The sequence below is a fragment of the Uloborus diversus genome, chromosome 1, assembly GCF_026930045.1.
Source record: "Uloborus diversus isolate 005 chromosome 1, Udiv.v.3.1, whole genome shotgun sequence".
In the NCBI taxonomy this organism is placed as follows: Eukaryota; Metazoa; Arthropoda; class Arachnida; order Araneae; family Uloboridae; genus Uloborus; species Uloborus diversus.
In genome coordinates this window covers 64,930,189-64,943,503 of record NC_072731.1, presented here as the reverse complement: position 1 = coordinate 64,943,503, position 13,315 = coordinate 64,930,189, and the positions used below count along the sequence as shown (strand labels likewise).

The 13,315-nt window shown below is 32.5% G+C and overlaps 1 protein-coding gene across 2 annotated transcripts in view; it reads right to left on the bottom strand.

Annotated features, from left to right (window-relative positions):
• Positions 1–13,315, bottom strand: part of LOC129230066 (actin-related protein 2/3 complex subunit 1A-A-like) — a 43,017-nt gene that overhangs the window by 13,327 nt on the left and 16,375 nt on the right. For both annotated transcript variants that reach the window (XM_054864458.1, XM_054864466.1), the window contains exons 3-6: positions 11,657–11,808; positions 10,652–10,757; positions 9,318–9,435; positions 8,295–8,354 (exon numbers count right to left, since the gene is read on the bottom strand). In XM_054864458.1, coding sequence (XP_054720433.1) covers positions 8,295–8,354; positions 9,318–9,435; positions 10,652–10,757; positions 11,657–11,808 — 436 coding nt within the window. The remainder of the gene's footprint in view (positions 1–8,294; positions 8,355–9,317; positions 9,436–10,651; positions 10,758–11,656; positions 11,809–13,315) is intronic.

The window sequence follows — 13,315 nt, the reverse complement described above, 5'->3', positions numbered from 1 at the left end:
AACCATGGGTGCAAGTTTGGTGATGTGTTCAAGACGGAAAATATTTTCAGCTCTCTCCCCCCCCCCCTGCACGCGGGCTTAAGGAAATTTTTGTATGTATAAATGTTGCAGATTTTAACAATGCCAGTTTTGGAATCTGTTTGATTTAAATTTTAAGCCTTAAAATTGTAATATTTAAGTGTTTTGACATCATAATTCCAAAAAATGTAAAATGCGGCAATAAGGGGGGGGGGGGTCTGGGGGCTCTCCCCCAGAAATTTTTTCAAATTGAAGTCCAAAAAACGCTGTGGTAGGCCATTTTGGTATTGCTCAGGGAAAGGAGGGGTTCAGGGACTCTTACATCAATTATTTCAAACTGATAGTCCCAAAATCACAATATTGGGCAACCTTCAAAAAATATTAAAGAAAGAGGGGGGGAGGAGACGCTATGGGCTTTTCTGAAATCGAAGATTTAAAAACGAAATTGTAATTTAAATTTCATAACGTTTATACGCTTTTTGAATGCACTATTGAAGGGATGGATTTCAGGAACCCTTCTTGGGCAATATTTCGAAATTGAAGTTTCAAAAACGCAATTTTAGACGATGTTGGATAATGTAAGGGGTAAAAGCGTTTGCAGTACCCCACTATTAGTTTTTTGCCGATCCTAAACATTTTTGTTGTGGCAACAAAATCGCTTAGGACATAAGATTTTCACTCTTGCAACATAAATCAGTTCTGATTCAAAAGTCTACCCAAGGTAGCGCCAACAAACTAGAAAAGAAGGAAAGGTGGGGGAAGGGTAAGGCCGACTAATGATAATGAACTGTCACCATTCCCCCACAGTCTTCATTTGAAAAAGAATTCTTTTATAAGATAGCAGGTGGTGAAATTAGTAATAAAAAATCGCTTCAGTGAAGTAGATATATTTTTTAAATAAGGTACCCTTTCCAACATTCATTAATTAAAAAAAGAAATAGGGGAACTGAATCCTAACTCCAGGCAGGGTTCCTGAATCGCATCCCTCTTAAGGCAGTCAAATATAGCCTAAAGTGGCGATTTAAATATTTCAGCATCAAAGAATTTTCAGAAGAGAACTCCCGAACCCCTTCCTCTGAGTTCACCACAAATGTCCTAAATTTCAATTTTTAAGGCTTCACTTTCTAAATTGTTTTGTAGGAATAGCACCCCTCTTACCTATAAACATGACTTATGACCGCCTAAAAATTTTAATACTTTAATTTTGGAAACTTTGTGAAAAAATCTTCCTACACCCTTCCCCCTTAAGTCATCCAAAGATAGCCCAAAACAAAGCTCTTAAAATTTCAGAAACTAAAATGTTACGGGCTGGGGGTGCGGAATACCCCCCCCCCTCTTGTGTTTACTAAACGCAGTGTAAGTTTTTATTTAAGATTTATTTTTCTATTGAGAGAGCAACTCCCTTCCAAACATCGCCAAAGACAACCCAAAGTTTTAAGACTTCAATTTCGAAAATGTTTCGAGAAAGACCTCTGAATTCCCTAACTCTTAACTCACTCAAAAATAGCCAAAGTAGCATTTCAATACTTCCCCAGGGAGAGAGGCCCCCCCCCCGAACTCTTTCCTCTAAGTTCATTAAATTTTACTAAAATTTGCGGTTTCCCCTTTTCACAGGGATAGAAGTGACATTTGCCAACAAAAATATAGGAAAATATAGGAATTTTCTGAAAAAAATATAGGAATTCGATGGAAAATATAGGAATTTTCTGCAAACAATATAGGAATTTTTCGAAATAATATAGGAATATTTTGAAAAAAAAAGGAAATACAGGAATTTCGATAACAAAGCTCGCCAGTATGACATTTTTTTTGAAAATGCAATACTACTATTCGATTAAAAACATGTAATTACACTACCTGACATAAGTGCAATACATACGCATAAATAAGTGTAAAAATACACACAAAATCAATTTTACAAACAGTAAAAGAGCGTAAAACTGTAATTTGTACTAAACATATTAAGGCATACTTCTTTAAAAATAAAAAAAAAATAGACGAAACTTTTTGTAGATGAACACAAATCTTTCTTAAAATAGTTGTGTCACTAATCTAATTTTTAATGAAAGATTTTGCATGATCCGATACTGCGATGGGCAAGCTGTGCAGTAGAATGAAATTCGTGAAGTTCTGTTCTAATTTATGTTATCACTTGACAATGCAGTAAAAGCCAAACTTAAAGTTTTATAAGTTGTTGAAACATGTGCTATGCTGAAATCAAAGTCACATGTCACAGTAATATCAGGGGTCAATCCAGGTTTCATTTTTTAAGTCCCCGTTATGCGAAACAGCAAAATATTTTTTGTGAATTTTCATTATTTTTGTGAAAAAGAAATTATTGTGAATTTCCTTTTCTTTTCTAGAAAAAAGTGTTCAGGTAAAAATTTAAATGTATGCAAATTAAAAATTTAAATGTATACTGTGTTTTTTTTTTTTCAGAAAAATCTCTGATATGATACTTTTTGACCATTTTTCCCCCCTGAAAATCCTGACTTTTCAGTACCAAATTTGATCATAGTTGAAATCCACGATTTCCCATGACTTTGAAGGACACCCAGTAAAATATATATTTGATTTAGAAATATTTGGTCATTAAAGCAAAATAATCCAGACCTAAAAAACTTGGTGGCCACCACTGTCCCAAAGTTTTAAAGTACAACAGTGAGGGGGGGGGGGTTAGTTTTTACTACTTTCATAAAAAAAATTAATAAATAGAACCTTGCACTTGTTTACAAAAACATGCATTTTGGAAAATTTAAGTTAAAATAGGTTTTTAAATTACTTCAAAATAAATAAATGAGAAGTCGTTAGGAAACTGCATTTTAGTAATCAAAACCGTTTCTTTAAGTTCATACCAAAGCCTCCAAATCAATGAGGATCGAATGCAATTGTGCAGATAAAATTTCACTTTTCTAGAAACTAATGCAGGGCTCCCAACACATTTTAGTTTTAGAAAAGGGTAAAAGAGGACCAATTTCAATCAAAAATTTGTTAGGACCAGTTAGGATTAAAAAGAGGATCTTGAGAGGACCATTCATTTAAACACAAGGAAGCATCAAAAGGCAAATTAGCTGCCTGCTGCTAAATCCCTGAAAATAATTTGTTAATTAACCATAATACTGATTTTTAAAGATACAATTCCTTTATCACCTTCTGCACAACTGATCTTTTTATCCATTGAATAATATTATTTACACAAACATTTGGAGGGGGGGGGGGAGGCACTTAGCGCGGCACTTAAGGCAGCCTCCATAGAACTAAATGGGCGTAATGATACATTTTGAATTGAACCAGGGATGCTGGTAGTCTCACTGAAGGATAGATGAAGCTGTGCTTCATCTTTCTATAGTTTAAAATTATTTTTGTGTTTTTCTGTATTGTAATGCTTCTTTAATAGCATTTATATCCCTTCTCCATCGATATGAATCCATCACACACCAAACAGATCTACTGTATTGAAAGTTTCCCTAAAAATGTCTGAAATTCTCATTCACAAAGAGAAGCAGATCACATGAGGCATAGTTTTGCAATTTTCATATTCAAAGTATATTTTCAAGAATCATAAAGCTTACATTAAAAAAAATAATCCGTGATTGCAGGGCCATGAGTGCTTTGAACTTTTATGGGGGGGGGGAACAAATTCCCCCCTTTAGCAGGCATCATGCCGCCTGCCTTGTCTAGTGGTCAGAGAAGTCTGACTGCGATAGGAAGGTCCGGGTTCGAATCCCGGCTCGGGCATGGACGTACTTTCTCTCTCCTGTCCTTGTCCCCTATAAACGGGTCCTTATGGCATGTGTGTACTGTAGAAGTCGGACTTCACACCAAATTACTCTACAGTTGGAAAAGTGAAGCAGTGCACCTCAAATTGCCAGCCTACTTGGCACACGACAACAACAGCAGCAGGCATCATGACAATGAAATGATGTACAAATTCAACTTCATATAATTACATAATTCAACTTTGTTTCATATACAGACGCTACTTTAAAATGTTATGTGCTCAATTGTTTAAATTTAATACCCCTCCCCCTCCCACACAAAAAAACAGTAATAACCGAAAATAAGCTAATGATAATCAAAATTATGTTTGGAAAACTAAATAAGCTTGAATTAAACAACACAAAAAATATTAATTTTTTAGTTATTTAAGTAAAAATTTAATCGAGTTAATCTGACGTAGCATGTCAAAATAACTTCTAATTGCCATAAATATAAAAATATTTATAAGATGCAAAACGATTGAAAGCTCAGAGAAGCAAATTTTCACGAACCAAGTTCAATGTTGGCATGCTTCCTATAAAATAAATTTATTTATTTTCTACTAAATTAAACCTAAAACATGCTAATCTAAGTTGGAATATGGGAAAATAACATTCGATTGGGCAAAATATTTTAATATTTACATGATTCAAAAAGATTGAAATTTCAAACATTAAAAGCAATTTTCCGCGAAGTCCGAGTAAGTTCAATGTTACCATGGTTTCCAAAATAATTCCTACGTTAATTATTGAAATTAAATGAAAAATAAGCTAATCTAAAGTAGTATATGTCAAAATAACTTCCAATTGTCAAAAACATCTAAATGTTTACAAGATGCAAAAGGATTGAAATTATTTTCCGCGAAGTCCGAATAAGCTCAATGTTGTTATTGTTTTCAAAATATTTCCTTCGTTAATTATTGAAATTAAACGAAAAATAAGCTAAACTAAGGTAGCATATGTCAAAATAACTTCCAATTGTGGAAAACATCAAAATATTTACAAGATGCAAAAGGATTGAAATTTCCAACGCGAGAAGCATTTTTCCGCGAAATCAGATTAAGTTCAATGTTGCCATGACTTCCAAAATAATTCCTTCGTTAATTATTGAAATTAAACGAAAAATAAGCTAATCTATAGTAGCATATGTCAAAATAACTTCCAATTGTCAAAAACATCAAAATGTTTACAAGGTGCAAAAGGATTGAAACTATTTTCCGCGAATTCCGAATAAGCTCAATGTTGTTATGGTTTTCAAAATATTTCCTTCGTTAATTATTGAAATTAAACGAAAAATAAGCTAAACTAAGGTAGCATATGTCAAAATAACTTCCAATTGTGGAAAACATCAAAATATTTACAAGATGCAAAAGGATTGAAATTTCCAACGCGAGAAGCATTTTTCCGCGTCCGAGCCGAGTAAGTTCAATGTTGCCATGGCTTCCAAAATAATTCCTTCATTAATTATTGAAATTAAACGAAAAATAAGCTAATCTATAAAAACATATGTCAAAATAACTTCCAATTGTCAAAACATCAAAATGTTCACAAGATGCAAAAGGATTGAAATTTCAAACGCGAGATGCAATTTTCCGCGAAGTCCGAATAAGCTCAATGTTATTGTTATGGTTTCCAAAATATTTCCTTGGTTAACTATTGAAATTTCACGAAAAATAAGCCAATCTATAGAAACATACGTCAAAATAACTTCAAATTGCCAAAAACATCAAAATGTTCACAAGATGCAAAAGGATTGAAATTTCAAACGCGAGATGCAATTTTCTGCGAAGTCCGAATAAGCTCAATGTTATTGTTATGGTATCCAAAATATTTCCTTCGTTAATTATTAAAATCAAACGAAAAATAAGCTAAACTAAAGTAGCATATACTAAAATAACTTCTAATTGTGGAAAACATCAACATATTTACAAGATGCAAAAGGATTGAAATTTCAAAAGCGAGAAGCATTTTTCCGCGTCCGAGCCGAGTAAGTTCAATGTTGCCATGGTTTCCAAAATAATTCCTTCATTAATTATTGAAATTAAACGAAAAATAAGCTAAGCTAAGGTAAGCACATGTCAAAATCACTTTGGATTGTAAAAAGAATCAAAATATTAACAAGATGCAAAAGGATTGAAACCTCAAACACGAAAGCAATTTTTCGCGATAAATCATATCGAATATATATGTTCAGAAAATTGCACTAATGAAGTTTTTTAAAAGAATTACAAGCACAATCCAAACAATAAATAAATTCAAGCAATAAAGAAACTTTTTATATTTTTTCAAGGTTTTCAAACACTAGAAAATGTGTGTGTGTGACTTCCCCCTCCCCCCCCCCCCAAGAACTTTTCAAGGTTTTTCATGGGCGTACGAACTTTGTTTAACACGCGCTGCGGCGGCGTGCTTGGGAGAACAGTAACTTTTAACGAAATGAAAAACTTTTAAAATCTGATATTTAAGTAAAAACAATATAAAAGCGAACTAATCAGACCATAATGTTAAAACTCTGAAGCGGACTTTACCATAAAACACGGACTTTGGCGGGAAAAGCGAACCATTTGGGAGCCCTGCACAGTAGGAAAGATAAAATGGCGGCTGCACGTGGATCGCGGAAAAGGCGGTAGCCAAAAGTCGAGGGGAAAAGTAAAAAAAAAAAAAAAAAAAAAGGAATCAGAAACTGAAAATATAGGAAAATATAGGAATTATAGGAACTTTTTCAGAAATATAGGAAAATATAGGAATATAGGAACGCTGCGATGCCTGCCTTTTCATCACCGAAGATTTAAGAATTTAAATTCTGAAACGTATTGAGAGAAAGCCTTCGAATTCCCTCTTCTTAAGTCTTCCAAAGATTACCTAAAGCTGAGTTCTGAATACTTCAGCTTTGAATATTTTTTGGGAAAGGAGAACCCCAAGACGGTTCAAAGTTGCGCTTAGACTCCAGTTTCGGAATTTCGCCTAAAGAGAGCCCCCTCCCTCCCTCTTGACATTGCCAAAGACAGCCTAAAAGATTTAAGACTTCAATTACAAACAGTTTTCGGGAGAGGGTCGCAAATGCCCTTTAACTTAAGTCATTTAAGTATAGCCTCAAATAGTTTTTAATACATCAGCTACAAAACATTTTCATGTTAGAACACAAAAACCTTCTCTCATAAATTCACCAAAGATTGGCTAAATTAGTGTTTTAAAGACTCCAGTCTTCGATTCTTTTTTCAAACCCACTTTTATATTATTAGAGACAGCCTAAAACTTTTTGACTTTTAAATTTTTAAGAGTTTGCACTGGAGAAATATCGAACCACTCCTAGCTTCAAAAATATTTTCAATTCAGTTTTTCGATATTTTTTACTGTAACCCGTGAGTAACCCCACACCCCCTAGATTGTCCAAGATATCAACGTTTTAAGACCTTAGTATCGTGGGTTAATTTGCGGACAGATTACCCTCTTTGCAAGAGCAGCAATTTTTCGCAAACTCGTGCTGCCGTTATTTTTCTCCTTTCCTTTCTCTCCCTCCCCCCACCCATATTTCCATTCTAGCGAGTGTTCGAATCGATGACATTAGAATTTAATGATTCCTCAAGTCATTGTCAAAAATGCAGGAACGGTTTGCCCATCGGTGTTTCCAACCAGCTAGAAATCCCCCCCCCCTTGATTATTTCCAAAATTCCCATTTTCATTAAAATCTTCAAAATCTTGATAAGTTTCTGTTTTAAATGGTATGTGGACACCCTTTACTGTGGCGAAAATATTTCATCTTGTCAGCAATCACTCTCAATCAGTGATGCAGATTCAACTCTTAAGACATTTTAAGAGCGTACATAATTTTCATTTACGCGTGTCAAGTTTGCAAAAAAAAAAAAAACACAAATGGAAAAAAACGAAAGGATGATCGAAAATAGCATGAGAAAAGGCTAAATTTTCAATTAGAGTCGATTGCTTCGAAAAATTAGGGAGAATAGCGAGCAACTCCTCGGTATGCAATGCAGCAAGTTGGAAATAAAGCTATACCTAAAAAAAGTCAAACGCCGCGAGCCGAAAAGTCACTCCTCCAAAAGCACGTTGCAAACAAAACAAGCACATGGCGGAAAACCGAGAGAATGTCGATGTAAATTCGTGGTTATGGAATGGTCCAGTAATATTAAAACATATTTTTCAAACACTCAATTTTTCTTTTTCCATTCAAAATTAAAAGAAAGTCATTGAATTTCTTTCTGTCCCGACCTCCGTCTCGGAAATTTTGTCAAGACGGAAATCCGTCCTGAGACGGAAGGTCTTGCACCCATGGTTTCAACATTTAAGTAGAAACAAATTTTATATTTAACTTTAACAATCATGTTTTTTGTATGAAAATACATTTTAATGTACTCAAAATAGGTTACTCTCCTTCCCTCCTTTTTTGTCTCAATAAACACAAAACAGTTAATAATGGTAAAAACATAACTTATCAATCTTCTCAGTAATATACAATAACATAGCAAAAACCAAAAAAAAAAAAAATCATAAAAGAAAACAAACCTTGTTTTGAAATCTGTAGAGCCACAAGCAAGTAAAACATTGTTTGGGTGCCAGTCAATACTAAAAGAAAAGAAATTCATATAGCATCAAGAAAAGTCAAAAATAAATTAAAAAAAAAAAACACTGCTTGACCGAATAAGTAAAAACTGATACAATTCCATAAGATAACAATACATTAAATTTCAAAAAGAAATGTCTTTGTACCAAACAAGGTGATTTATTACGAAACATATTTATACGTAAGTAAGATGATATAAATCCAAATAAAAAATCAATTTTCACAGACATTTCGTAATAGAAAAAAGCAGACCTACTGCTTACAAATGAAAAATTTGCACTAATGTAAGATAATTTTTCAAATTAATATTCTTGGCAGAGCTTTACTATTGATTTTTTATCTGTATACATATAAAAAGGTAACATCAAAGAAATTGTGAAAGGGTGCCTGGGGTGGATCTGCACCCAGGAGACATCACAGCATCTACAACCTTGAAATTTGGTACAAAATTACGTTAAGCAGGTAAAGTATGCACCTTGTAGTGTTTTGTTTAAATTCTGAATTAGTTTTTATTAGCTAAAATTTTACATTCCTTGCTTATTGAAGGAATGAAATATTTTCTACGCCCCTTAATGTTCTATGTCATTCAAAAAGCTTTTTTTTTCTGCATCAGAAGCGCATTCCATGGCGGATGACCTTGAAGCAAAAGCATCATTTGTAATAGGTTTTTGTTATTATTTTGGAATTGATAGGATAAGCGAGACCATGCCTGTTACTATTCAGTGCTTTCTGGCAGATTCTACCTATTACAAATTATACAAATGATGTTTCGCTTCAAGGTCGTCTGCCTTCTTTTCGTGGTCAAGCTTTATTTTGCGAGTCTTATCTAAAAATTATACCCAGCTTTCACACAAACATTTCATCTTTTTACTTAGATTCATGTATAAATATGAATACAAATAAAGCAATTTGATAAATTTATCACAATAAACTAATCAAATTACAAGGTATATGTATAAACTAACCAAGTAACTGTTGACTTAATGGGTTTTTTGATGTGTTTGCTCAGCCACCAATCATTTTCTTCTTCAAAGTAACACACCGATATTAAACGAGCTCCACATCCCACAGCAAATTTATTTTCTGAAATGGAAAACAATTCTTTACTACAACAGAACTATTTTATAATTAATAATGGCATTTCATATTTAAGCTTGAAAAATTTAACAAGAAATCATGAATTTTGCTCTAAGTTACTTAAAAAATGTGTGCGTAAATGTTTTGGCTTTAATGTTTTATTTTATTTTTTTAAATGTTACTATTGTCTTCAAAGTTGCTGAACTTTAACAATGATTTTGTTGGTTGGTTAGCTTCTGCAGGTAACAACGTTAAACTTGTTTTCTTTAAATGATTTTTCATTTTTTCACAGCACAAGTCAAATAACTAAATTTTTATCAGAAAAATTGAAAGCTTTGAAAATTTTACTTTAGGTAAAAATTCAAAGAAGTATCAATTGACATTGTTACCAGCAGAAACTTATTAATTTCAAAATTAATTTTTTAAAATAAATTTTAGATGATCCAGTAAAGACTTAGTGGTCTCTAGAACATCTCTTGAACATATTTGGCCTAGTGAATCCTTTTCTTTGTCATATCTGGGGTGATTTTGGCCTTCCTGCGTGACCTTTGACCAGGCATCCCATTGGTGATGAGTCTTTGTTAGACCACTGATGGGTCCACCTCCACACCATACTGCTTCAGACTGTTAACAAGGTCTTTACTAGTTGCTCTTATGTTGGCCTTGACCATTCAAATAAGTTTTCTTTCCATCCTTGGAAACTTTTTGCATTTTATACTACATTTTCCCAGCCTCTTTGGGACAACTAGTACGTTTTCTTTGAGAGAAACATTGATTCTGCTGACAGTTTTTTTGGGAAATGATTGATGAAAATTTCACATTATTCCTTAAATGATATTTTATCATGAAGTAACTACAGAAATACACATTTATTTACAGTGCTGTTAAAACAAATTATCGTAAATATGCTTCTTCTTTCGTATCAAAATAACGTACACATACCTTAAATTTATTATATTTTTCTCCACAGCTGAATTCCTACCCCCCCCAAAGAAGGCTTTTGAATGCATTTGTAATAAAATTCTTGCACTTATATGAAACATGTCAAGTGCTTTATCAAGAAAGCCTAACGTGGTAGAAGTAAACGGATGAAAAATTGTTCTCAGCAGATCAACATTTAATAAAAACTTAATACTTTAGGCAACAAACAAAAAGTTTAAAGTCACAGGCTAGTGTTATTAAATTACGTCTTATTAGAACTACTAACACAAAAATTACAAACCTTTAGGTGACCATCTCACACAGGTTGCGGCTCTGTTTATGCGAAGTAAAACTAAAGTTGGTTTCCAACTATCATCAGCCTTAGTCCATACATAAGCATTACGATCCTAAATAAAAGGTACATTATTTTTTAAAACCAAGCATAAGTTATAAGAAATCTGAAAAGTAAAAACTACAAACAGTAAATGAAAGAATGCCTAAAACTTGCAAAAACCATCCATGTGTTTAACCCATTTTACCATATTTTTATTACCCTTGTCAATCAGGGTCATTGTTGAACAATGATTTTATTAAAATTTACTTTAAAAAATGTTTAAAACAATATACATACATCAACTTGCGTATGAAAGCAGTATTTCAAAATTGTGGCGAACTTTCAATGTAAATAAAATACTAGGTTGAACTGCAAGTTTTTAGTAGATATGTGTTTTTATTTCTGCTTAGCTCATCTGTGGTATATTTTTGTAATCATCTATGCGTCTCCAGTTTATTCGCAGAGAAATAACTGTATGATTTTTTTCTTAATACTCTCACATAAAAAATACTTTACTTGTATTGAACTTATATTTTACATAGAAATTTAGAGAAGCTAAATGTTTTTTAGGATTACAATGTTATTTATGGTGCAGTTTATAGTTTAAGTTTATTTTATTGACTGAATAAATTTACCGAGCTCCATCATGGTCAATTTAACTGCCTCATTTATTTTTATGATCGAAGTATGTAAAATTTCAAACACACAATACTAAAAAGTGGAAAATAATTAACGGGGCACATGTACAATATATAACTATAAGTGCAAAGAAAGGTTTTCAATGAAAAACTTAAACCTCAGTTTATACTAAATGCAGAGCAATAAAACTGTTAGTTAAATTATAATGCATCAATTTTCTGTTGCATGCATTCCATATTTTCCCCAAAACTCCTGGGTTAATGTGAATTTTTTTTTCTGGAATCAATAAATTTCTTATACGAAGGGTACTATTTTTAAGAAAGTTTTACTTACTGCTGAACAAGTTACGATACGATTCGTAGTAGGAGCCCAGTCTATACTTGTAACTCTTAGATCATGCTGAGAAAGTACATTTTTACAGGTCCACCTATCATCCTCTCTTTTGTAAATATGAACTTCATTACTGTTAGGAGCCAGAGCTAATTCTGAAAAGAGGAATTGTTTGAATGAAACTTCCGTCATGTAAGAAGTGATGCAAGTAAAAAAGCTATAAGGTGAAACTTCTCTGGAGTCATCATTCTCAGTTTCTTGAAAAAAGTGGTCTTTAATGTATGTTGGACACTTTTAGAGGTCATTTGCAAACATTTAAAAAACAATAATAGCAATAGAAATTATTTATATTCTATCAACAGCATATTAAAGTATATTAATATAAAAATATATTTAAATGGAGAAATTATGATTTTTTACTTCAAACTTTTAATACAAAATATACTTATTCTAACATTATTTTTCCATTTAAAAACCAATTCTCTTTGAAAAACAAGAGATTTGCTGCCTGCTTCAGATACATTGTTTTTTCTGAAACAACTTTTTTTCTAATTTATCCTTAAGCTGTTACAATAAAATATTAATGCAATATGAGTGCAACACAAGCTTATGTATTTTTCAACTGTTCAAATGCAATAAAAAGATTCCATTCTTCATCAGGCGGTCAGGATAAGTGTCCAAAACTCCTTTCGCTATAGCCATTGCAAAAGTTGCATTAAAACGTAAAAATTTTGACAAATTAATTTTGATAAAAAGATAAAAAAGTACTATGTATAAGGTATTGAAGTTAAAATTAATCCGCTAAATTAGTGATACAACACGCTCAAATAACATTAAAACTACTATTAAAATGTAAATTAATTCGCGAAATCCATTTTTTCCAGTCTCACCAGGTGACTACGTTAGCGCATTGGCAAATTATTTTTAATTTTTATGAAACTTTTAATTTCCTTTTTTCTTTTTTGTGTGTGTTTTTAAGGATTAAGGATGCTAATTAGGATTTTGTGGAGTTAATGTCCCTACTTTAACGGCGACAATGGAGAACATTTTTCTTTCTTTCTTTCTCTCTCTTTTTTTTTAAAAATTTACATCATTTGAAGGGGATCGGGATTATAAGGGAAATGTTTAACTTTATTTAAAAATTCTTGACCTAACTTGAATTGGAATTTTTGAGAATTACCCAAACTAACTTCTTTACAACGTTTTCCTGATGTATGTTGTGTGATTTTTTGGGTGTCTTCCCAGTTTCACCGACATTTCATTTACCCCCCCCCCCCCCATTTTTAGTTTTAATCATACCTTTTGTTATATTAAAGTGGGGAGGTCATTTGAAATGTCGGCGAAACTGGGGACAAACCATTTTTTGGTATCTATTTGACCTCTGCTTCTGTTGACCATTAACTTAAATTGATTGAAAAAACTACATGAACGTGAGCGAAGCCGCAGGTAAAAGCTAGTAATAAATAAATAAAAACACCTCAGAACAAAACAATGAAATATTTGACTGGGGCTTTAGGCATTTGAATTGAAACATGTTAAAATGCAAGGTATGGGTGAAAATTAGAAAGTTTTAATATTTGCATTTTTAGGGCTCTAATTTTGAAAGAGTTCCAAGAGAAAGCTTGATCCATATAACATCAAGATATCCACAATTGGGTTTTC